The sequence below is a fragment of the Artibeus jamaicensis genome, unplaced genomic scaffold (genome assembly GCF_021234435.1).
Source record: "Artibeus jamaicensis isolate MK-2021 breed Jamaican fruit bat unplaced genomic scaffold, CSHL_Jam_final contig_559, whole genome shotgun sequence".
Classification (NCBI taxonomy): domain Eukaryota; kingdom Metazoa; phylum Chordata; class Mammalia; order Chiroptera; family Phyllostomidae; genus Artibeus; species Artibeus jamaicensis.
Genome location: NW_026521887.1, coordinates 7624275 through 7647297, shown reverse-complemented (window position 1 = coordinate 7647297; position 23023 = coordinate 7624275). Strand labels below are relative to the sequence as shown.

The 23023-nt window shown below is 38.0% G+C and overlaps 1 protein-coding gene across 3 annotated transcripts in view; it reads left to right on the top strand.

The window, feature by feature from the left end:
• TPP2 (tripeptidyl peptidase 2) overlaps window positions 1-23023 on the top strand; it is a 105125-nt gene that overhangs the window by 49545 nt on the left and 32557 nt on the right. For all 3 annotated transcript variants that reach the window (XM_037143621.2, XM_037143622.2, XM_037143623.2), the window contains exons 13-17: window positions 51-219; window positions 901-1058; window positions 1361-1437; window positions 5590-5696; window positions 22709-22863. In XM_037143621.2, coding sequence (XP_036999516.2) covers window positions 51-219; window positions 901-1058; window positions 1361-1437; window positions 5590-5696; window positions 22709-22863 — 666 coding nt within the window. The remainder of the gene's footprint in view (window positions 1-50; window positions 220-900; window positions 1059-1360; window positions 1438-5589; window positions 5697-22708; window positions 22864-23023) is intronic.

The window sequence follows — 23023 nt, the reverse complement described above, 5'->3', positions numbered from 1 at the left end:
TTTTCTTGACCTAACCATTTATATCTTACTCTTTGTGTTCTTTTAATTAGGTTGATAAAGCCTATGACTACCTCGTTCAGAATACATCATTTGCTAATAAATTAGGTTTCACTGTTACTGTTGGAAATAACCGTGGCATCTACCTCCGAGATCCTGTTCAGGTGGCTGCACCTTCAGATCATGGTGTTGGCATTGAACCTGTATTTCCAGAAAATACTGGTAAGTAATAAATTGATGGTCATTTGAAGTACTCACATTTATGGTTTGAATGAGTAGCATCATAATATAAAAATGCTGTTTGGGCTAATATTCTAAATAGAAAACATAAATTGACAGTGTTATTTAAAATCTTGTAGATTTGAGGGAAAAGATGATGGCACTTAGGGATTCTAGAACTATGGCAATTCAGTTAGCATTCTAACTACCAAAGAAAATAAAATGGGCCTTCAGTAACCTACATTTTTATTAAATTATGGATAATAAGATATCAGCTCTCTTTTCTTTCCCACTTTTACTACTGTAAGACAGTTTCCAGTTGGAGAGTGGGAAGTAGAAGCAGCCAAGAGAATCTCAGTTTAATGAGATCTGAACAAAAGAGTCATCATCACCATATATTTTCCAGTCATGTTGGCGAGACGCTGTTATCCACAGGCAGTAATGAGAAATAGCCACAAAAACTCCTTATGTTAAGGTTATAGTAGTGTTGGGTGCAAGTGGGAATGGATCACAAGTGTACTAAAGCATAAGGAAGATTCTGTGATTTTTATTTAAGCTGTTTTGGAAGCTCATGCCTAATGCCTTTTATAAATTTACTAAATATTCTTGAGAGAAGCTAGAATTTTTTTTAATGAAAGAAAGGACTAATCTTGAAATTTTTTTTTTTGGTCTCTTTAATGCCAGAAAACTCTGAAAAAATATCCCTTCAGCTTCATTTAGCATTAACTTCAAACTCATCTTGGGTTCAGTGTCCGAGCCATTTGGAACTCATGAATCAATGCAGACACATAAATATACGTGTGGATCCCAGGGGCTTAAGAGAAGGATTACATTATACAGAGGTATTCCTGTATCTTCACTTTTTTACTTTCTTCACCATTAAAAAGCTTAAAAGTACTTTGTGTGGCAGTCCTTTCCCCCTTTAGTCTGAATTTGTCAAGGCTTGTCCTGCATGTATTTGTTTAGGCTATTTGCCATCAATTACGTGACCTAGACATCAGGAAATTGATGTCAGCTTGTGCTTAGGTCCCTTAGATTTTAATATTAGATTAATTTATTCTGTGTATCTGTTGCATTTTTTCTTTTTTTTTCTGTTAAGAGTTCATTTATGGATACTGAAACTTAACGTCATTCTCTTTTTAAGGTATGTGGCTATGATATAGCATCCCCTAATGCAGGTCCTCTGTTCAGAGTTCCAATAACTGCAATTATAGCAGCAAAGTAAGTAACAAGTTACCTAACAGCTCACTGTTACTTGTACAGTAACAGTTGACCCTTGAACAACAGAGGTTTGAACTTATGCATCCACTTATAAGTGGATTTTTTCAATAACTGTCTGGACCATTTCTAATCTACAGTTGGGAGTCTGCAGATGCGGAGGGCTGATGAGTCTGCACTGAACTATACCCTTTTTATACAGGGGGCTTAAGCATCTGAAGATTTTGGTATCCATGGGTTGTCCTGGAACCAATCTTCCATAGATAGCAAGGGACAACTAAGTTTTGGGGGAGTCAAAAGTTACACATGGATTTTCAACTGCTTATAAAGTTACTGTCCCTAACTCCCACATTGTTCAAGGGTCAACTTTAATTTTTTTTTAAATTTTTTTATTGATTATGCTGTTACAGTTGTTCTATTCCCCCTTTATTCCCCTCCACCCTACCCCTCATCCCCACCATTACCCCCCCTTTAGTTTATGACCATGTGTCTCAAGTCCTTTAGAGTCTATATTTCCCATGTTATTCTTGCCCCCCCCCATCTATTTTCTATCTACTGTCTATGCTACTTATTTTCTGTACCTTCTCCCCCCTTCTCCTCCTCCCACTCCCCTGTTGCTAACCCTCCTTGAGATCTTCATTTCTATGTTTCCACTGCTGATCTAGCTGTCCTTTTAGCTTGCTTTCGTTTTAGGTGTGGTTGTTAATAATTGTGAGTTTGTTGTCCTTTCACTGATCATGTTTCTTTAACTTCTTTTTCTTAGATAAGTCCCTTTAACATTTCATATAATAAGGGCTTGGTGATGATGAACTCCTTGAATTTGATCTTATCTGAGAAGCACTTTATCTGTCCTTCCATTCTAAATGAAAGTTTTGCTGGATAGAGCAATCTTGGTTGTAGGTCTTTAGATTTCATGACTTGGAATACCTCTTTCCAGCCCCTTCTTGCCTGTAAGGTCTCTTTTGAGAAATCCACTGACAGTCTGATGGGGACTCCTTTATAGGTGACTGTCCCCTTAGCTCTTGCTGCTTCTAGGATTCTCTCCTTCATTTTAATTTTGGCTAATGTAATGATGATGTGCCTTGGTGTGCTCCTTCTTGGGTCCAACTTCTTTGGGACTCTCTGAGCTTCCTGGATTTCCTGGAAGTCTATTTCCTTTACCAGATTGGGGAAATTCTCCTTTATTATTTGTTCAAATAAGTTTTCCACTGGTGGCTGTGCCTTTCCCCCTTCTGGTACCCCTATAATTCGGATGTTGGAGCGTTTAAAGATGTCCTGGAGGTTCCTAAGACTCTCCTCATTTCTTTGAATTCTTGCTCCTTGACTCTTTTCTGTTTGGCCATTATTTGCTTTCTTCTGGTCCACTCCATTGATTTGAGTCCCAGTTTCCTTTTCATTGCTATTGGTGTCCTGTGCAATTCCATTCATTTCAATTAGTTTCGCCTTCATATATTTGTCTAATTTGTCAGTATAATCAACCAGTTCTGTGAGGATCCTGATCACCAATGTTTTAAACTGTGCGTCTGTGAGTTTTGCTATTTCTTCATCGCTTAGATCTATTGGCTCTGGGGCTCTGAAATCCTCCTGCGCCATTCTTGGTCTGTTCGGGCACTTTAAGTGTGAGAAGCAGCGCCTTGGATTCCCAGGTCGCTGGGTTGTGACGCTGTATGTGGGGGCGTGGCCAGAGCGGGAAATGGCGACCCCCTCTGCTGCTTCTCACAGCTGGGTGCGGAGGAGCAGTGCCTTAGGTGGTTCACCAGGGCCGGGCCACTCAGAGTCGCTGGGTTATGACGCTGTATGTGGAGGTGGGGTCAGAGCAGGGAAATGGCGGTGCCCTCCACTGCCACTTGCGTGGGGACCTGCCGGCCCGGTCCAACCGCCCACTCCCTCGCCTGTCCACCCGCGCACAAATGCGCGACCTCAGTCAACACGCAGCCCCGCTGCCCGGCTGTCTTCCCCGCGGTCGCTCGCTTGGTCGCTCGCTGGGTCGCTCACTAGGTCTGACCCTGCGCCTGGATTCCGTGGGCCTGAGTCCGTCTGGCCGAGTCCTCCTGTGCAACCCTGCTCTGCCAGCTGCTGGTTTTGCCCCTTACCGGTCAGGCTGAAGAATTTGTTGTTAACGGACTTCCGAAAAGTTCAATTTTTCGTGTTCTGGCTGTGTTTTCTGTTGCTAATATTTAGTTTTCTCTAATCTTGGTTGTGTGAGAAGGCACGGCACATCCACCTATGCCTCCATCTTGGCGGAAGTTCCTTCAACTTTAATTTTTTTATGGAAATAATTTATGGAAATAATGTAAATTTCTACAGGGTTAATAGGCAAGAACCAGATAACCAGGCTTTCGTTCTGCTTCTTGCTCAATATTCAAGGTGGCACAGTCAATCACATTATTCCTCCTTGTTCACTATGAGAATAAGTGATGGCATCAGTTCTCTGCCCTGAACTGAAGGCAGGCCCTGCACTGAAACTGCTTCCCCGCTAGGGTGCTGATGCCCTTCTATTCACCCAATGCAGAGGCAATTTAGCCTTCATTTTGCCCAGTCCTTCCGCAGTGTTTGATATATGACTTCATCTTCTTCTGCTTCTACTCCATTTTAACCCCCTTGTGTCTGGGATCACTATTTTCTCCTGGTTCTTCCACTTTTCCAGTCAGCTGCTGTTTCCAAACTCTTCACTGTCCATCTTTTCTTTCACCCGGAACCAAGCAACTCTGATTGTATTGCTTCCTGCCTGAATACATCAGTGGCACATTCAAGGATTAAGTGTTGTTCCTTAAAATAGCAAACGATGATCCTTTACAAGCTAGTGTTTTCTGCCATTTGTACAGCAAATTACACATTTCCCTGAGGTTACAGATGCTGACTGGTTGTATTTGCACAGCTGATTTCTTTGCTTCAGTTTCCTGTCTCTTAACTTAATGACCAGGTGTGTTCCTGGTCATACCCAGGTGAAATGAGTCCCTTCTTGCTGCTTCCTAGTGCTTTTTACATGCCTGTGGTACAGACTTCAGTGAGTATATTGTCATCTCTTTCTTTAATTTACCCACTGAAGACACAGGCTGGATCTTACATATTTCTATATGGAACCCATTATACAGTATTTACAAAAAACAAATTATTTCATAGGCGTAGGACAAGATTGAGATTACTCGAGCATTGGAAACAATAAAGTTCTAAGTTAACAATTTCTGTGGAGTTAGTTACACTGGTAAATATTAAATACCCAATAGGTTTTAACTCATACGAAACATACGATGAAAGAAGATAAAAAGTGACATATGCATGAAAAATTGTTGTACAGTTAAATTAATTCTTAGCCTTAGTGTTTCCTAGTTCAGTACAAGCTTAGAGATGGTAATGTGTGTGATTCAGGAATCAGCTGAGACATTATCTCCTTCAGGAAGTTTTCCCTGGCCCCTTTGCATGAAGTAAATCTCTTCTACCTAAAGCATATTACATTAAATGTCTCAGGTGGTTTTTCTGTGCCCTTTAGATTGTCTATGACAAAGGAAAATATTTTATTTGTTGTTGTATTTGTAACTTCTAATAATAGTGCCTGTATATAACATAGTAGTCTCTCATTATATTTTTGTCACACTGACTAGAATCTGTCATTAGCATGTATTTGAGGTTTTTATGTGGGTAATTATACATTGACCTTTATGTTTCATTGACTTCTTACAAAAATGCTCTGAAAGTAGTTTCTTTACTGTGTCACTATGGTATATAAGCATTTTGAAACTACAAAAAAGGGATTTATTTAATACCAGTCTTAGAGCTACAATCAGTATCAATTACATGAAACATTTCCTTTGATTTTAATATTTAGAACTCACTAGAGCCCAGATTCTCTTTAATTGGAAAATATTGAATGTTGCACAATTCCTTTAATTTAAAAAAGTGAACTTTCTTATTTTGTGTGTGCATACATGTGTGCCTGTGTGTTTTACAGATTACAAAGTAGACAAGTAAAAAGTAGAAAAGTCATCTGTACTGGCCTAGCTAGAGCTTATTTCTGCTAGCATGTAGCAAAAATGAGATTGTATTAAGCATACTGTTTTGTAACCAGCTTAAAAATCTAGATTCCCAGTGGGTTTATAATTAATATATAACCTTTTTATAAGAGTATCACATTTAATCATTAATTTGTATTTTCAGAGTAAATGAATCATCACATTATGATCTAGCCTTTACAGATGTACATTTTAAACCTGGTCAAATTCGAAGGCATTTTATTGAGGTTCCTGAGGGTGCAACATGGGCTGGTAAGTAAAATTAAAGTCTGTATTGGCCCCTTATTTTTATGTACATCCTATCTCTCTTATTATTATGACTATGTAGAGTTCATATATTTTTAATGCACATTTTTCTCATAACAGCAACTATATCTGGCACTCTAGAATTGCTATTAGGTATAAAACTTTAAAAAAATATTTTGTTTATTTTCAGAGAGAGGGTAAGGAAAAAAGAGAGGGAGAGAAACAGCAATGCATGATCGCCTCTCACATGCCCCCTACTGGGGGCTTGGCCTGCAGCAAAGGCATGCATCCTGACTGGGAATGGAACAGGCGACCCTTTGGGTTTGCAAGTTGACACTCAATTCACTGAGCCACATCAGCCAGGGCTAGGTTTAAAATGTTTTAAAGATCTACTTCTATTTTGCATTGGCTTATACATCCAGTCATCTAGGCCATCTTAAGATGTTTTAATATTTAAGATTCTAACTAAATTTAGACTAATGCCTTATTTATTAATGATTGCTTGCACTGTTGAACAACTCTGGGCTGCCATGCATGTCCATAGAGCCCTTTTCAGTTATCTAACATGAGACTGATAAAATATACACTAATCATTTTAAAGAATAAAAATCTACAGTTAATATTGAATCTGAAATCTTTTTAATGTTAAATGCCAGTGATTATAATGCCCTAATTAACATTTGTTTAAGCTGGTATTGAATATAGTTTTTTATTTTTAATAAAAATTCATCATATGATCTAGAATGGAAGTAGATCAGAGCATTTAACAGTCTTTGATTAGAAATCTACTATGGGGGGTTGAGGAGGGTGGAGGAGATGTTGGTCAAAGTGGTCAAACTTTGAGTTATGAGTAAGTTTGAGGGATTTAATATCTATCATGATGACTGTAGTTTACAGTACTGTATTATATACTCGAAATTTACTAAGAGCATAGATTTTAAATGTTTTAACTACCAGAAGAATTGGTAACTGTGAGGCGATGTATGTGTTAACCAACCTGATTGTGATAAACATTTCACAGTATATGTATTTATCAAATCATCATGTTGTATACCTTAAAACTTACACAATTTTATTGGTTATTTTTATCTCAGGCTGGGATGGGGGAATAAATAGGAAGGAAGAAAGGGAGGGATAGAGCAAAGTACTACAGTTGATTCCTATTTCAAATAATTAGAAATACTGTTACAACACCAAATTTTGTATTCTCAGCAGTTGATTAGATTCACAGAGCTCTGTGCCAGCTTGACCTTGTTTGCTTAGTTCTCTGTATTAGTATGGATATTCAGTAGATAAGCTGCTGATCTTATTTCACAGTGATTTGGGGCAGAAGTGATTACTTCTACTTCTGCCTCAGAATGAAGTTAAGCATATGTAGTCCTGACATGCCTTCTAGAAGTAAACAGGACACAAATAAACCTAGAGGCAGAGACTAGGAAAAGTTATCAATGAAGTTGAAGAAATAGATACTAATGGAATTTAAGCATGATGACAAATAATAGGTTTCTGAAATTAAAATCCTGTTTAATAGGAGTTGCTTGGTTGAGCTTAGCAGTGGAGGGAGGGATTTTTTTAAAAGTACCTGACTAGGATAATTCTGTGTCTGACTGTCAGAAAGCTGTTTCATGGTGTTTGCAGCATAGCTTATTTTATTTTATTGTTTTTTGTGTGTGGCAACTTTTTTTTTATTGCTGATCAACTACAGTTGTCTCCATTTTCCTACCACTACTTTCCCCCACCCCGCTCACCCCCATCTCCCACCCTCAATCCTTACCCCTTTGACTTTGTCCATGGGTCATTTACACATGTTCCTTGATGACCCTTTCTCATCTTTACCCTGTTATTCCCCTCCCCTGCCCCTCTGGTTACTGTCAGTTTGTTCTTTATTTCAATGTATCTGGTTATATTTTGCTTACTTGGTTTCTTTCTTTGATTAGGTTTCACTTATAGGTGAGATCATACGGTGTTTGCCTTTCCCCACCTGGCTTATATCACTTTTAGCATAATGCTCTCCAGATCCATGCAGCTGTTGCAAAGGGTAGGAACTCCTTTCTGCTTCGTAGTATCCCATTATGTAAATGTACCACAGCATTTTGATGCACTCATTTACTGATGGGCACCTAGGGCACTTCCAACACTTGGCTGTTGTAAGTTGGTCTGCTATGAACATTGGGGTGCTGAACAATCAGTTCTTTTGAATTGGTGTTTCAGGGTTCTTAGGATATAATCCCAGTGTGGAATTGCCAGGTCAAAAGGCAATTCCATTTTCAGTTTTCTGAGGAAACTCCATACTGTTTTCCACAGTGGCTTCACCAGTCTACATTCCTACCAACCATGTACTAGGGTGCCCTTTTCTCCACATCCTCACCAGCACTTATTATTTGTGGATTTGTTTGTGATGGCCATTCTGACTGGTGTGAAGTGGTATCTCATTGTGGTTTTAATTTGCAATCTCTCTGATGGCTAATGATGCTGAGCATCTTTTCATATGTTTCTGGGCCCTCTGTATGTCCTCCTTGGAGTAGTGTCTATTCAGTTCCTTTGCCTGTTTTTTAATTGGGTTGTTTTTCTTCCTGAAGTAGAGTCATATTTTGGAGATCAAACCTTTGTCCGAGGTATCATTGGCAAATATATTTTCCCATACAGTTTGTTTCCTTCTCATTGTGCTGAACTTTTCTTTAGCCATGCAGAAGCTTTTTAATTTGATGTGGTCCGATTTATTTACTTTTTCCGTTATGTCCCTTGCTCAAGGGGAATTATCAGTGAAAATATTGCCATATGGAATACCTGAGATTTTCCTGTCTGTGTTCTGCTCTAGGACCTATATGGTACCATGGCTTATATTTCAGTCTTTTATCCATCTTGAATTTATTTCTGTGTATGGTTTAAGCTGGTTATCAGATTTTTATTTTTTGCATATAGCTGCCCAGATCTCCCAATACCATTTGTTGAAGAGTCTGTTTTTATTCCATTTTATGCATCTACCCCTTTATCAAATATTAATTGACCATAGAGATTTGGGTTAATTCTGGGCTCTCTGTTCTGTTCCATTGATCTATATGTCTGTTCTTATGTCACTACCAGACTGTTTAGATTACTATAGCCTTGTAATATTGTTTGATGTTAGGTATTATGATCCCTTCTACTTTGTTCTTCTTTCTAAAAATTGCTGAGGCTATTCAGTGTTATTTATGGTTGCATATACATTTTTGAAATGTTTGTTCTATATAAATATGTCATTGGTATTTTAATAGGGATTGTGTTGAATCTATAAATTGCTTCGGGTGGTATGGACATTTTGATTATGTTGATTCTTTCAGTCCATGAACTTGGTGTATGCTTCCCTTTGTTTGTGTCTTCCTTAATTTCTTTCTTCAGTATTGTTCAGTTCTGAGTACAGGTCTTTTACCCTCTTGGTTAGGTTTATTCTCAGGTACTTTATTTAACTTGTTGCTACAGCAAATAGGGTTTTTTCCTGGTATCTGTTTCTGATATTTCGTTGGCATACAAAAGTGCCTTCGATTTCTAAATATTGACTTTGTATCCCATTACTTTGCCAGATTCACTTATTAGGTTGAGTAGTTTTTTGGTATTATCTGTAAGGTTTTCTATGTATACTATCATATCATCTGCAAACAGTGGCAGTTTTACTTACTCCTTTCCAATTTGGATTCCTTTTATTTCTTCTTATCTAATCACTGTGGCTTGGACTTCCAGTAATTTGTTGGATAAAAATGCTGAAAGTAGACATTCTTGTCTTATTCCTGATCTTAGTGGGAAAGCTTTTAGTTTCTGCCCATTAAGTGTGATGTTGGCTATAGGTTTTTCATATATGGCCTTTATTGTGTTGAGGAATGGTCCCTCTGCTCCCACTTTGCTGAATGTTTTTATCATAAATGAATGCCGTACCTTATCAAATGCTCTTTCCTCATCTTTTGATATGATCATGTGATTTTTGTCTTTCCTTTTGACTATGTGATGTATTACATTTATTGGTTTGCATATATTGTACCATCCATGCATCCCTGGGATGAGTCCCACTTGGTCATGGTGTATGATCTTTTTGATGTATTGCTGGATGCAGTTTGCCAGTACTTTGTTGAGGATTTTAGCCTCTCTGTTCCTCAGTGATGCTGGCCTGTAGTTTTCTTTCTTTGTTGTGTCTTTGTCTGATTTGGTGATTAGGGTGATGTTGGTCTCATATAAATAATGTGGGAGTCTTCCCTTTTCTTGGATTATTTGGAATAGTTTGTGAAGGACAGGGATTAGCTCTTCCTTAAATGTTTTGTAAAATTCTCCTGAGAAACAGTCCAGTCCAGGACTTTTGTGTACTGGGATTTATTTGATTACTGCTTCAGTTTTACCAACTGTTATGGATCTGTTCAGGTTTTCTGTTTATTGATTCAGTTTTGGAAGATTATATGTTTGTCCATATTATCCAGGTTCTCAAATTTCTTGGCATATATTGGTTTATAGTAATTTATTACAATCCTTTGTACTTCTGTGGTATCAGTTATAGATTCTACTCTTTCATTTCTGATTTATTTATTTTGGTCTCTACTTTTTTTCTTGGTGAATCTACTTAAATTCTTGTTGATTTTGTTTATCTTTTCAGAGAACCAGCTCCTGAATTTACTGATCCTTTCAATTGTTCTTTTAGTCTCTGTGTCATTTAACTGCTGTGATATTGATTGTTATCTTTCTTCTACTCACTCTGGGCTTTGTTTTTTGCTTTTCCTTCTGTTTTTGTAGATGTAGGGTTAGACTGCTCATTTGAAATGTTTCTATACTTTTGAGGTAGGCCTATATTGCTATGAACTTCCCTCTCAAGACTGCCTTCACTATGTCCCGTAGATTTTAGACTGTTGTGTGTTTATTTTCATTTATTTCTAGAAAGTTTCTGACTTCTTCCTTGATCTCATTATTAACCCATTCATTGTTTCATGGCATGCTATCCACTCTCCATGAGTTTGAGTATTTTTGAATTTTTTTCCTTGAGATTGGTTTCTAGTTTCAGTCCCTTGTGGTCTGATGAAACGCTTCATATCATTTCAATTCTCTTGAATTTGTTGAGGCTTGTTTTCTGTGCTGTCATGTGGTCTATCTTTGAAATATTCTATATGCATTTGAAAAGAATGTGAACTTTGCTTATTTGGAATGTAAGGTCCTATACATATCAGTTAAGTCCAATTGATCTAAGGCATCATTCAGTTCCACTTCCTCTGTGATATTTAGTTTGGAAGACCTATCCATTGTTGACAGTGGGGTGTTAAAATCCTGTAGTATAAGTTTGTTGCTGTTTGTATCTTTCTTGAACCCTTCAAGATTTCCCTTATATATTTGGGTGCTGCTATGTTGGGCATATATGTGTATACAGTATTTGTCTTCTTGATGGGTTTTTCTCTTGAGTATTATGAAGTGTCCTTCAGTGTCTCTTTTTATGACCTGTGTTTTGAAGTCTATTTTTTTTATTTTTTTTTAAAGATTTTATTTATCTGTAGAGGGGAAGGGAAGGAGAGAGGGAGAGAAACATCAATGTATGGTTGCCTTCGTGCATCCCCTGCTGGGAACTGGCCTGCAGGGAACCGGCCTGCAGGGAACCGGCCTGCAACCGGTATGTGCCCTGACTGGGATTCGAACCGTGATTGTCTGGTTCGCAGGCCCAAGCTCAATCCACTGAGCTACACCAGCCAGGGTGAAGTCTATTTTGTCTCATATATGTATTGTTACCCTGGCTTTTTTTCCCTGTCTGTTTACTTGGAATACTTTTTCCCAACCATTCACTTTCACTCTGTGTAGGTCTTTTGTTCTGAGGTGGATCTCTTGTTGGCAGCATATGTGCAGGTCATGTTTTCTTATCCATTCAGCTACACAGTGTCTTTTGATTGGAGCATTCAATCCATTTACATTTAAGGTTATTACTGATAGGTACTTATTCATTGCCATTTCACCCTCTTTGTTCTTCTGCTGTTCTTTCTCTTTCTCTCTCTCTCTTTTCTTCATCTTAAAACAATCCTTTTAGTATCTCTTGCAGTACTGGATTATTGGACATGTGTTATGTCAACCTCCTTTTGTCTGGGAAACTCCTTATTTCCCCTTCCATTTTCATTGAGTGCCTTGCTTCATAAAGTAGTCTTAGTAGCAGGCCTTAGATTTTCATTACTTGGAATATGTCTTGCCAATCCCTTCTGGCTTATAGTGTTTCTGTTGAGAAGTCAGCTGCTAGCCTTATTGGGGCTCCCTTGTATGTTACTTTTTGTTTCTGCCTTGTTGCCTTACAGATTTTCTCTTTGTCTTTAAAATTTGCCAACTTAATTATGATGTGTCTTGAAGTAGGCCTCTTTGGGTTCCTCTTGATTAGAACCCTTTGGATTTGTGTGACTTTTTCTCTCATCAAACAAGGGAAATTTTCCATTATTACTTTTTCAAACAGGTTTTCTATTCCTTGCTGTTCTTCTCCTTCTGGTATCCCTAGTATATGGATATTGTTACATTTCATGTTGTCCTGCAGTTCTCTCAACCCCTCTTCATTCTTTTTCCGTCTTTTTTCATTTTCTTGCTCTTACTGGGAGTTATTTTCTACCTTGTCCTCCAGCCCGCTGGTTCAGTCCTCTGCTTCATCTAGCCTAATTTTGATTCCTTCGACTGTGTTTTTCAATTTAGAAATTGTATTCTTCATTTCCTCTTGTCCATTGTTGATTGTTTCTCTCTCCTTTTTCATGCTGATAAAGTTTGTAGTAAGTTCTTTCTAGTTTCCCTGTAGTTTTTGGTAATTCTCAATGATCTCATTGAGCTTCCTTTATAACCATTGTTTTGAACTCAGTATCTGATAGTTGAATTGCTTCTATTTCATTTAGCACTCTTTTCTGAAGCTTCCTCCATTCCTTTCACTTGGGGGTTGTTTCTTTGTCTTATCATTATTTGTGAGAGTCTTCTTGTTTGCTTCTGTATCTTAAATTAATCCGTTTTAACTTCCTGAGTTTGTGGTGTAATCTTCTATGGTAGGCAACCTGTGAGGTTCAGTGGCGGGGTCTCCTTGATGTCCTGAACTTGTTGCTCTTGGAGTGCCCTTTATGCCTGCCATTTATGTTGTTTCTCTGGATGAAACTGGGTTATGACTGTTGTTGGATCTTTCCCTTCAGCTGTTTTACTGAGGGTCACTCCAACCACCATGTCTTATATTCTGTTGTGCAAGTGCTGCCAGAACAAAACCACAAAGCCCAGGAAACTAACCCACTCCTGGAAAAATAACTGTCTGTGCAATCCCACTATCAACAGGAAATGAACCAATACTCATACGGGTGTAAGGAAATTAAGACTGTTATAAGGAAGGAGAGCAGATTTGAGATGGCCTACTGAAAGAAAAATGATTTTGAGAGTGGAAAGGGAGGTGACCTAATAAGAGTTCAAAGTCGGAACAATGCAAAGAGAGAAAGTAAAATTTACATAATGAATAGAACAGGGAATGAGGAATGTGGAATGGAGGAATGAGGAAGGGAAGCATATAGTATTAGGTTTAAACAGAAATTAAAATAAGATAAAACAAGTTGAGAGAGAAAGAAAAAGAATGGAAAAATAGTAAATAATTAATAACAATATAAGAGCCAAGTTAGAAAGATCTGCCACAGAACTATCAACAACAAATGAGCTAAAATTAATATAGGTGGTATGGGAATAAGAGGGGGAAAAGAAAGAAAAGCTTAAGAGATGTCTTGAGGAATCAGGAGTGATTTTAAAATGATAGAATGAGAGGGAATAGAAAGAACGAGGAACGAAAATCAGGCTGAGACAGGGAAAAAGTAGAATTTGAGACAAAAGAAGAAAAAAGAAAGGAAAAAGAGAATAAAGAAAAATAAAAGGGGAGGATAAAAGAGAAATTGAAGAACAACAAAAAAAAACAGGCTAAGACAGGGCAAAATTAACAGTTTGGGATTAAAAAAAAAATAGGAGAGGGGACCAGTAAAATTTGATATTTGAAATACAAAATTAGTGAAGATCTAGAGATAAACAAAAAAGTACATCTACTCCACCACAACTGACTAGCAAAGACTGCTAAAGGTGGAGAGAGAATGCCAGTATTTAATAGCAAGAGAAAGGATGTGAGATGATCATTGACAAGAAAATTGGTTTTGTGTGTCTGGATGGGGGAGAAATAGTGAGAGTGTGGAATGGAAAGAGGTTGTAGCCAGAGAGAAAACAAAGTTTGAAATGAAAATAATTAGAGGAAAGAAGATGGTAAAAAGGGGTAAGAGGACAGAGGGGCAAAATATGTGAATTAAAATAAACTGTAGTAAAAAATCTAGTGAGTAAATGTGTATAAAACTTGCTGGACAAGAAATGAATGTTAAAAGCTATGCAGGAAAGAAAATATCACAAATCATGAAGACAAAGGTGGATTTTTGTCTCAGTAGCCTCTAGTATTTATTACTGTTTTTTTTATTTCTGGATCCACCTTTGGTGATGTCAGATGCTGACCCCATCTGACCTTAGGCAGCCAGTTCAGAGACTTCCAGGCATCTCCTGTCCCTGGGTGTTTCCTTTAGTTGTTAATCTAGTCATTCTGTGGTCAGCTGTCAGGCTTAAGTACCATAGGGTGGGGTGGAGTCCTTCCTGGGATCAAGGCTATTTTCCCTCAGGCTGCTGCCCCTCAAAGAGGAGTGGTCTGCCTGAGCAGAATAGCTGCTGTGCAAGTGGTGGTGACTCAAAATCAGGTTTCTGGCAGCTATTCTCCTACCTGTCTCGCCAAAGCCTCCACCCTTAGTCTCTCCTAAAGCATCTCTAGTCACCTCTACCCCCTCTCCCCCCTCCCACTTTTGCCAGAACCTAGTGAAAGCAGCTGCAAGTGAAAATTGTGCGTTGGCCCTTTAAATGGCTCTTTGAGTCTCTAGCTGTCTCTGGCAGAGCAACCCTGCTGCTTTTCACTACTGGTTCTTATCTGTGTATTTTTGGGGGCCTTGGTGCTCTAGGCTGGGGATCCTAGCTTCGAGTTTAGACTGAGTTCATCTCAGGGCAATCCATCCAGCCACTTAATTATCCTTCTGGCACTGTGGCCTGTGGGTACCCAGCCAGCCCTCTTAAGTCTGTATTGCACTCCTTACCAGACTGGTTGTGCTACAGCTGATTTTTCTGTCTGCCCAAGGTTATAAGGCTACTCTCTCACTGTTGCTCAGTTGTTTGTTCTAGGTGATTTCTCCATAATTTAGTTGTGATTCCAAATTGGTACAGGGAGGAAGTTAGTATGACTTCCATTCACTCTTCTGCCATCTTCTTCTCTCCCATAGTTTATTTTAATACTGATTTATTTATTTTCCATAGCTGAGTCTTCTACCTTTTCAGCTTTTTTCTTTTTTTAGGGTCAATATTTTTTATTTATTTTTTTTTATTTTTTGTTCAAATAAGTACATTTTCTCCATTTTTACCCTACCATGTCTCCACCCTGCCAAACCAATACTTACCTCCCAACCTCAGACCCACCCCCTTTGGCTTTGCCCATGTGTCCTTCATACATATTCCTTGCTGCCTGCCCCACTTTCACATTATCCCCTGTTATCCCTCTTTGTCCTCTCTGATTATGGTCAGATTGTTCTTTATTTGTCTCTGGTTGTATTTTGCTTGCTTATTTGTTTTGTTAATTAGGTTCCAGTTATAGGTGAGATCATAAAGTATTTCTCTTTCATCACTTCACTTGTTTCACTTAGCATATTTTCCAGATCCATCCATGCTCTCATGAAGGGTAGGAACTCCTTCTTTCTTTCTGCTGCATAGTGTTTCATGTGTAAATGTACCATAGTTTTTTGATCCACTCATTTACTGATGGGCACTTAGGTTGTTTCTAGCTCTTGGCTATTATGAATTGTACAACTATGAATATTGGGGTACATCAGTTCTTTTGAATTGGCTTTTCAGGATCCTTAGGGTACAATCCCAACATTGGTACTACTGGAGTAAACGGCAATTCCATTTTCAGTTTTCTGAGGTAACTCCATACTCTTCCATAGTGGCTTCACCAGTCTGCATTCCTACCAACAGTGCACTAGGGTTCCCTTTTCTCGACAACCTCTCCTTGTTATTTCTTGATTTGTTTATGATGGCCATTCTGACCAGTGTGAAGCGGTATCTTATTGTGACTTTAATTTGTATCTCTGATGGCTAGTGATGCTGAGTGATCTGTTCATATGTCTCTGGGCCCTCCGTATGCCCTCCTTGGAGAAGTGGCTGTTCAATTCTTTTGCCCTTTTTTTTATTTGGGCTGATCATCTTCCTGGAGTGGAGTCGTATGAGTTCTTTATATATTTTGGTGATCAAACTGTTGTCTGAGGTATCATCTCAAATATGTTTTCCCATACAGTTAGTTCTCTTTTGATTTTAATGATATTTTATTTAGCCATAAAGAAACTTAATTTTGATGAGCTCCCATTTTTTTTTATTCTTTCCTTTATGTCCCTTGCTCTAGGGACATAATATTGCTCTCCCTAGAAAGTATTACTGTGAGGAATATCTTGAGATTTTCCTGCCTATCTTCTCTATGACTTTTATGGTGTTAAGACTTACATTTAAGTCCTTTATCCACTTTGAATTTATTTTTGTTTATGGTGTAAGTTGGTGGTCGAGTTTCATTTTTTTGCATGTAACTTTCCTTCTCTTCCACACTGTCTGTTGAAGAGGCTATTTTTACTCCCATTTTATGCTTCTACCTCTTTGTCAAATATTAATTGACCATGGAGTCTTGGGTTTCTGTCTGCATTCTCTGTTCTGTTCTGTTAGTTTATGTGTCTGTTCTTATGCCAGTACCAGGCTATTTTGATTATAGTATATAAGTTTTTGAAATGTTTGTTCTAAATTATTAAATATGTCATTGGTATTTTAATAGGGATTGCATTGTATTCATAAATTGCTTTGGGTAGTATGGACATTTTGATAATGTTGATTCTTCCAATCATGGTATACGCTTCCATTTGTTTTTGTCTTAATGTCTTTCTTCAATATTGTGTAGTTTTCATGAGTACAGGTCTTTCACCTCCTTGGTGAGGTTCATTCCTACATACTTTATTTTTCTTTTTGCCATAGCAAATGGGATTTTTTCCTTGACTTCTGATTCTGATCTTTTGTTGGTGGTGTATTAAAATGCCTTTAATTTCTGAATATTGACTTTGGACCCTGCTGTTTTGCCACATTCATTTATTACCTCTTGTGTTTTGGGTGGATTCTGTAGGGTTTTCACTATGATACAGTCTGCAAATAATGACTGTTTTATTTCCTCCTTTCCAATTAGGATGCCTTTTATTTTTTCTTGTCTAATCACTATAGCTAGAACTTCCAATACTTTGTTGAATAGAAATGGTGAAGGTCAACATTCTTGTCTTATTACTGATCTTAAAAGGAAAACTTTTAGTTGTTGCCCATTGAGTAAGATACTGGCTGTAGGTTTCTCATATATGGCTTTTATCATATTTAGGAATGGCCCCTCAACTCCCACATTGCTGAGTATTTTTATCATAAGTGGGTCCTGTACCTTATCAAATGCTTTTTCTGCATGTATTGATATGATCCTGTGATTTTTGTCTTTCCTTTTGTTTATGTGATGTATTATGTTTACAGATTTGTGAATGTTGTACCATCCTTGCATCCCTGGGATGAATCCCATTTGATCATGATGTATGATCTCTTTAATGTATTATGGGATGCAGTTTGTCCATGTTTTGTTGAGGATTTTGACATCTATGTTTGTCAGCAATACTGGCCTGTAGTTTTATTTCTTTGATATATCTTTATCTGATTTTGGAATTGGAGTGGTGATGACTTTGTAAAAATAGTTTTTGAGTCTTCCCTCTTCTCTATTTTTGGAATCATCTGAGAAGAATAGGGGTTGGCTTTGCCTTAAATCTTTTGTAAAATTCTCCTATGTAACCATCTGGTCCAGGGCTTTTGTGTCAAGAGTTTTTCGGTTACTGCTTCAATTTCTTCAGCTGTTATTGGTCTGTTCAAGCTTTCTGCTGCTTCTTCATTCAGTTTTGAGAGGTTATATTTTTGTAGACAATTGTCCATTTCACCCTGGTTTTCAATTTTTGTGGCATATTTTGTTCGTAGTGATTTCTTACAATCCTTTGTATCTCTGTGTTGTCTGTTGTAATCTCTCTTTCATTTCTGATTTTGTTTATTTTGGTCCTCTTTTTTCCTTGATGGATCTGCTTAAAGGTTGTCAATTTTGTGTTACTTTCCAGAGAACCAGCTCCTGCATTTATTGATTACTTGGATTGTTGTTTTAGTCTCTATATAGTTTAATTCTGCTCTGATCTCAGTTATTTCCTTCCTTTTACTTGCTCTGGCCGGTCTTTGTTGTTGTTCCTCCAGTTCATGTAGATGTAGGATTACGATGTTTATTTTAAATGTTTCTGTCTTTTTTCAGTAGGTCTGTATTGCTATGAACTTCCCTCTCAGGACTGCCTTTGCAGTGTCCCATAAGATTTGGACTTTTGAGTGTTCATTTTCATGTGTTTCCAGAAACATTTTGATTTCTTCATTGATCTCATTCTTAAGCCATTCATTATTTAATAGCATGCTATTAAATAATATACATAAGAAGATCTATCCATTTTTGAAAGTAGGGTATTACTTCCGCCAAGATGGAGGCATAGGTGGAGAAGCCATGCTTTCTCTCACAATCAAGTTTAGGGACAACTAAATATTAGCAACGGAAAACACAGCCAGACCACACGGTTGACTGTGGTCGCGCTTTCATGCGCAGATAGACAAGCGAGGGAGTGGGCGGTGAGACTACAGGACTGAGCAGGGGCAGCACAGGGCGCCGCCATTTCCCCGCTCTGACCCCACCTCCACATACAGCATCATAATCCAGTGACCTGAGTGGCCCCGCCCCGTTGAACCACCTAAGGCTCTGCTCCTCACCCAGCGGAGAGAAACAGCAGAGGGGGTCGCCATTTCCCCACTCTCACCACGCACCCACATATAGTGTCACAACCCAGCAACCTGAGAGTCCAAGGCTCCTCTCCTCATACTTAAGGGGCGAGAACAGATCAAAAATGGCTCAAGAAGATCTCAAAGCCCCAGAGCCTATAAATCTAAGCGATGAAGAAATAGCAAAACTCTCAGATGCACAGTTTAAAACACTGGTGATCAGGATCCTCACAGAACTGGTTGATTGTAGCCACAAATTAGACAAACATATGAAGGCAAAACTAATTGAAATGATTGGAATTGCACAAGAAACCAGTAGCAATGAAAAGGAAACTGGGACTCAAATCAATGGAGCGGACCAGAAGAAAGCAAATAATGGCCAAACAGAAAAGAGTGAAGAAGCAAGAATTAAAAAAAAATGAGGAGAGGCTTAGGAACCTCCAGGACATCTTTAAACACTCCAACATCCGAATTATAGGGGTACCAGAAGGGGAAGAGGAACAGCCATGAGTGGAAAATTTATTTGAACAAATAATAAAGGAGGACTTCCCCAATCTGGCAAAGGAAATAGACTTCCAGGAAATCCAGGAAGCTCAGAGAGTCCCAAAGAAGTTGGACCCAAGAAGGAGCACACCAAGGCACATCATAATTACATTAGCCAAGATTAAAATGAAGGAGAGAATTCTAGAAGCAGCAAGAGATAAGGGGACAGTCACCTACAAAGGAGTTCCTATCAAACTGTCAGCTGATTTCTCAAAAGAGACCTTACAGACAAGAAGGGGCTGGAAAGAGGTGTTCCAAGTCATGAAATCCAATGACCTACAACTAAGATTGCTCTATCCAGCAAAATTTTCATTTAGAATGGAAGGACAGATAAAGTGCTTCTCAGATAAGATCAAATTCAAGGAGTTCATCATCACCAAGCCCTTATTATATGAAATGTTAAAGGGACTTATCTAAGAAAAAGAAGTTAAAAAAACATGAACAGTGAAAGGACAGCAAACCCACAGTTATTAAGAACCACACCTAAAACAAAAGCAAACTAAAAGGACAGCTAGATCAGGAGTGGAAACATAGAAATGAAGATCTCAAGGAGGGTTAGCAATAGGGGTGTGGGAGGAGGAGAAGGGGAGAGAAGGTACAGAAAATAAGTAGCATAGACAGTAGATAGAAAATTGATGGGGGGGGCAAGAATAGTATGGGAAATATAGAATCTAAAGGACTTGAGACACATGGTCATAAACTAAAGGGGGGGTAATGATGGGGACTGGAGGGTAGGGTGGAGGGGAATGAAGGGGGGAATAGAACAACTGTAATGGCATAATCAATAAAAAAATAAATTAGAAAAAAAAAAGAAAGTTGGGTATTAAAATCCCCTACTATAACTGTGTTGCTGTCTATATCTTTCTTGAAGTCCTCCAGGATTTACCTTATTTGGGTGCTCCTATGTTGGATGCATATATGTTTACAATATTTATGTCTTCATGGTGGATTCTTCCCTTGAGTATTATGAAGTGACCTTCTGGGTCTCTCTTTATGGCCCCCTTTTTGAAGTCTGTTTTGTCTGATATGAGTATTGCTACCCCAGCTTTTTTTTTTTCTTTGTCCATTTGCTTGGAATATTTGTTTCCAGCCCTTTACTTTTAGTCTGTGTAGGTCTTTTGTCCTGAGGTGGGTTTCTTTGTAGGCAGCATATGTGTAGGTCATGAGTTCTTATCTATTCATCTACCCTATGCCTTTTGATTGGAGCATTCAATCCATTTACATTTAATGTTGTTATTGATAAGTATTTATTCATTTTCTCCACTTGTACCTGTGTTCCTCTCATTCTTTTTCTTTCATTTCTTAAAGCAGTTTATTTAGCATATCTTGCAATGCTGGTATAGTGGAAGTGTATTCTTTCAGCCTTCTTTTGTCTGGAAGCTCCTTATTTGGCCTTCCATTTTAATCAAGAGCCTTGCTAGATGGAGTAATTTTGGTTGTAGGCTTTTGTTTTTCATTATTTGGAATATTGCTTGTCATTTTCTCCTGGCTTGTAATGTTTCTGTTGCGAAGTCAGCTGCTAGCCTTCTCAGATCCCCTTTCTATATCACTTCTTGGTTCTCGCTTGCTGCTTTTATGATTCTCTATCTTGTCTTTAAAATTTAGTGTTTTAGTTATGACGGATCTTGGGGTAGGCCTCTTTGGGGTCATCTTGAGTGGGACCCTCTGTGCTTCCTGAACTTGCATGTTTTTTTCTTTGTCCAGGTTTGGAAAGTTTCCTGTCATTATTTTTTCAAACAGGGTTCTATCCCATGTTCCTTTTCTTCTCCTGGTATTCCTATGATTTGAATGTTGTTGCATTTTGTGTTATCTCGGAGTTCCTTTAATCTGTCTTCATATTTTTTGAGTCATTTTTTGTGTAGCTGCTTTTCCTGGGTGTTTCTTTCCACCTTGCCTTCCAAACCACTAATTCCGTAATCTGCTTCATCCAGCCTGCTTATAACTCCTTCTGGTATGTTTTTTATTTCAGAAATTGTATTTTTCATTTATTCCTGGTTTTCGTTTAAAGTTTCTGTTTCCGTTTTCATACTATTCTAGTTCTCACTCAGTTCCTTGTAGTTGTCTGTGAGTCCTCCTTGAGCATCCTTATAAGCATTATTTTATATTCTATATCTGGTAGTTTGCTTACCTCCATTTACTGTGGAGTCTTTCATTTCTTTTGATTACAGGTTCTTTTTTTGTCTCCCCATTTTAGGGGACTTTGTTTGTTTCCATACTTCCTGATGTTTCGCTGGAACATCAGGGTGAACTAGATTCTATGATAGGAGTTCTATGGGTTCAGTGGTGTGGTCTCTTTGATATCCTTGTCTAGATGCTCTAGGGTTGCCTTTTCTTCTTGTTTGTGTGGGTTCTCTTTTTGTGCTTGGGTTTTTACCTGTTGGTGGTTCCTTTGTTGGTGGGTTCTCTCCATCAGCAGGTATATTGGTTTTCACAGCTCCCACTTAATCTTGTGTGTGATCAGTGGCAAGGAAAAGGCAAAATGGGTTAAGGCAGTGGGAGAGTATTCTATTGGATTTAAAGTGCCAACAAGTAGAGAAGGGATAGGAGATCCTTTGGATAAGTATAGTATTAACCATGTTATTTCACCAAGTAGCCACTTTTAATAAAAGGTGAATAAGAGATAAGACCCTTGTTAGAGAAGAGAAGGATTGTGAGCTGAATCCAGAAAACACTGCTTGTACCACCTGTGGGAGGTTTGATAATGAGAAAAGGTGAAAGTAAAGGATAGAAAGTAGGCTTAGGGTTTGAGAGAATAGAGTTAACTACAACAGTAATAAAGCTCAGGAAGGTAATGAAATGGGCTAAAACCAGGGAGGTGTGCTGTGTAGTATTTACAATTGTATGGAACAACAATTATTTATGATAATACTGGACTAACAATAATGTGACAGGAAATATATGATCTGAATAAGAATAGAAAGTACAGAACCAAGAGTAGCGTGTTATTGGAACAGAAGTGAAGTGAAAGAAGGAAAATTAAAAATATTCTGAGAAAGAGAGAACAAAGAAAACCAGTCAAACAATGCATTTAAACAAAGAAGAAGTTTTAAACAGAAAGAAAAGGAATAAAAATACTAATAAAATTAAAAAATAAAAATAATGAAAAATAATAATACAGATAATAAAATGCAAATTCTATAGGATAACAAAGTCAGATTTGTCTCCGTTTCTCAGTTGTTGGGGTTAGCCTCGTGTTCCCTCTTTTCATCTGTCTCTGGACTCTTCACAACTCCAGGTCTTACTGTCTCACTTGGGAAAAAAGGGGGAGTTGGAGGAAGCCTCCTACTGACTTTAAACTGGTGAAGGGAGTTCTGATAGTCTTCCTGGATGCTGCGGGCGGCGGGGGTGGGCTTTGCTTTTCTCCCTTCTTGTGGTTTTTCATGGATAGGGGACTGGGCCACAGTATTCCATGCTTTGTTTTTAAGGAAATACACAGATTTCATTTGAATATATCATTTTATTATTGATATATTATTCCCTGATAAGTAAGCATTCTTGAAACTATTTTATGTCCATTTTAAATCTTACCAGTTTAAAATTTTGCTTCTTTTTTATTGTAGAAGTTACAGTGTGTTCATGTTCTTCAGAGGTGTCGGCCAAGTTTGTTCTTCATGCAGTACAGCTTGTAAAGCAAAGAGCATATCGAAGCCATGAATTTTATAAGTTTTGTTCCCTTCCAGAAAAAGGAACACTGACTGAAGCCTTTCCTGTCTTAGTAAGTTTTAATTAACAACTCAAAATCCTAAAGCGATTTTTTGGGTTTTGGTATGGGCTAAGGATTTTAATTTGATTTTATAGTTTATATTCATAGTTAATTGGGTCTGTGTATTTTGTTAGTGTCAAATAAATGAAGTAGAAAGACAGGTGATCTAATT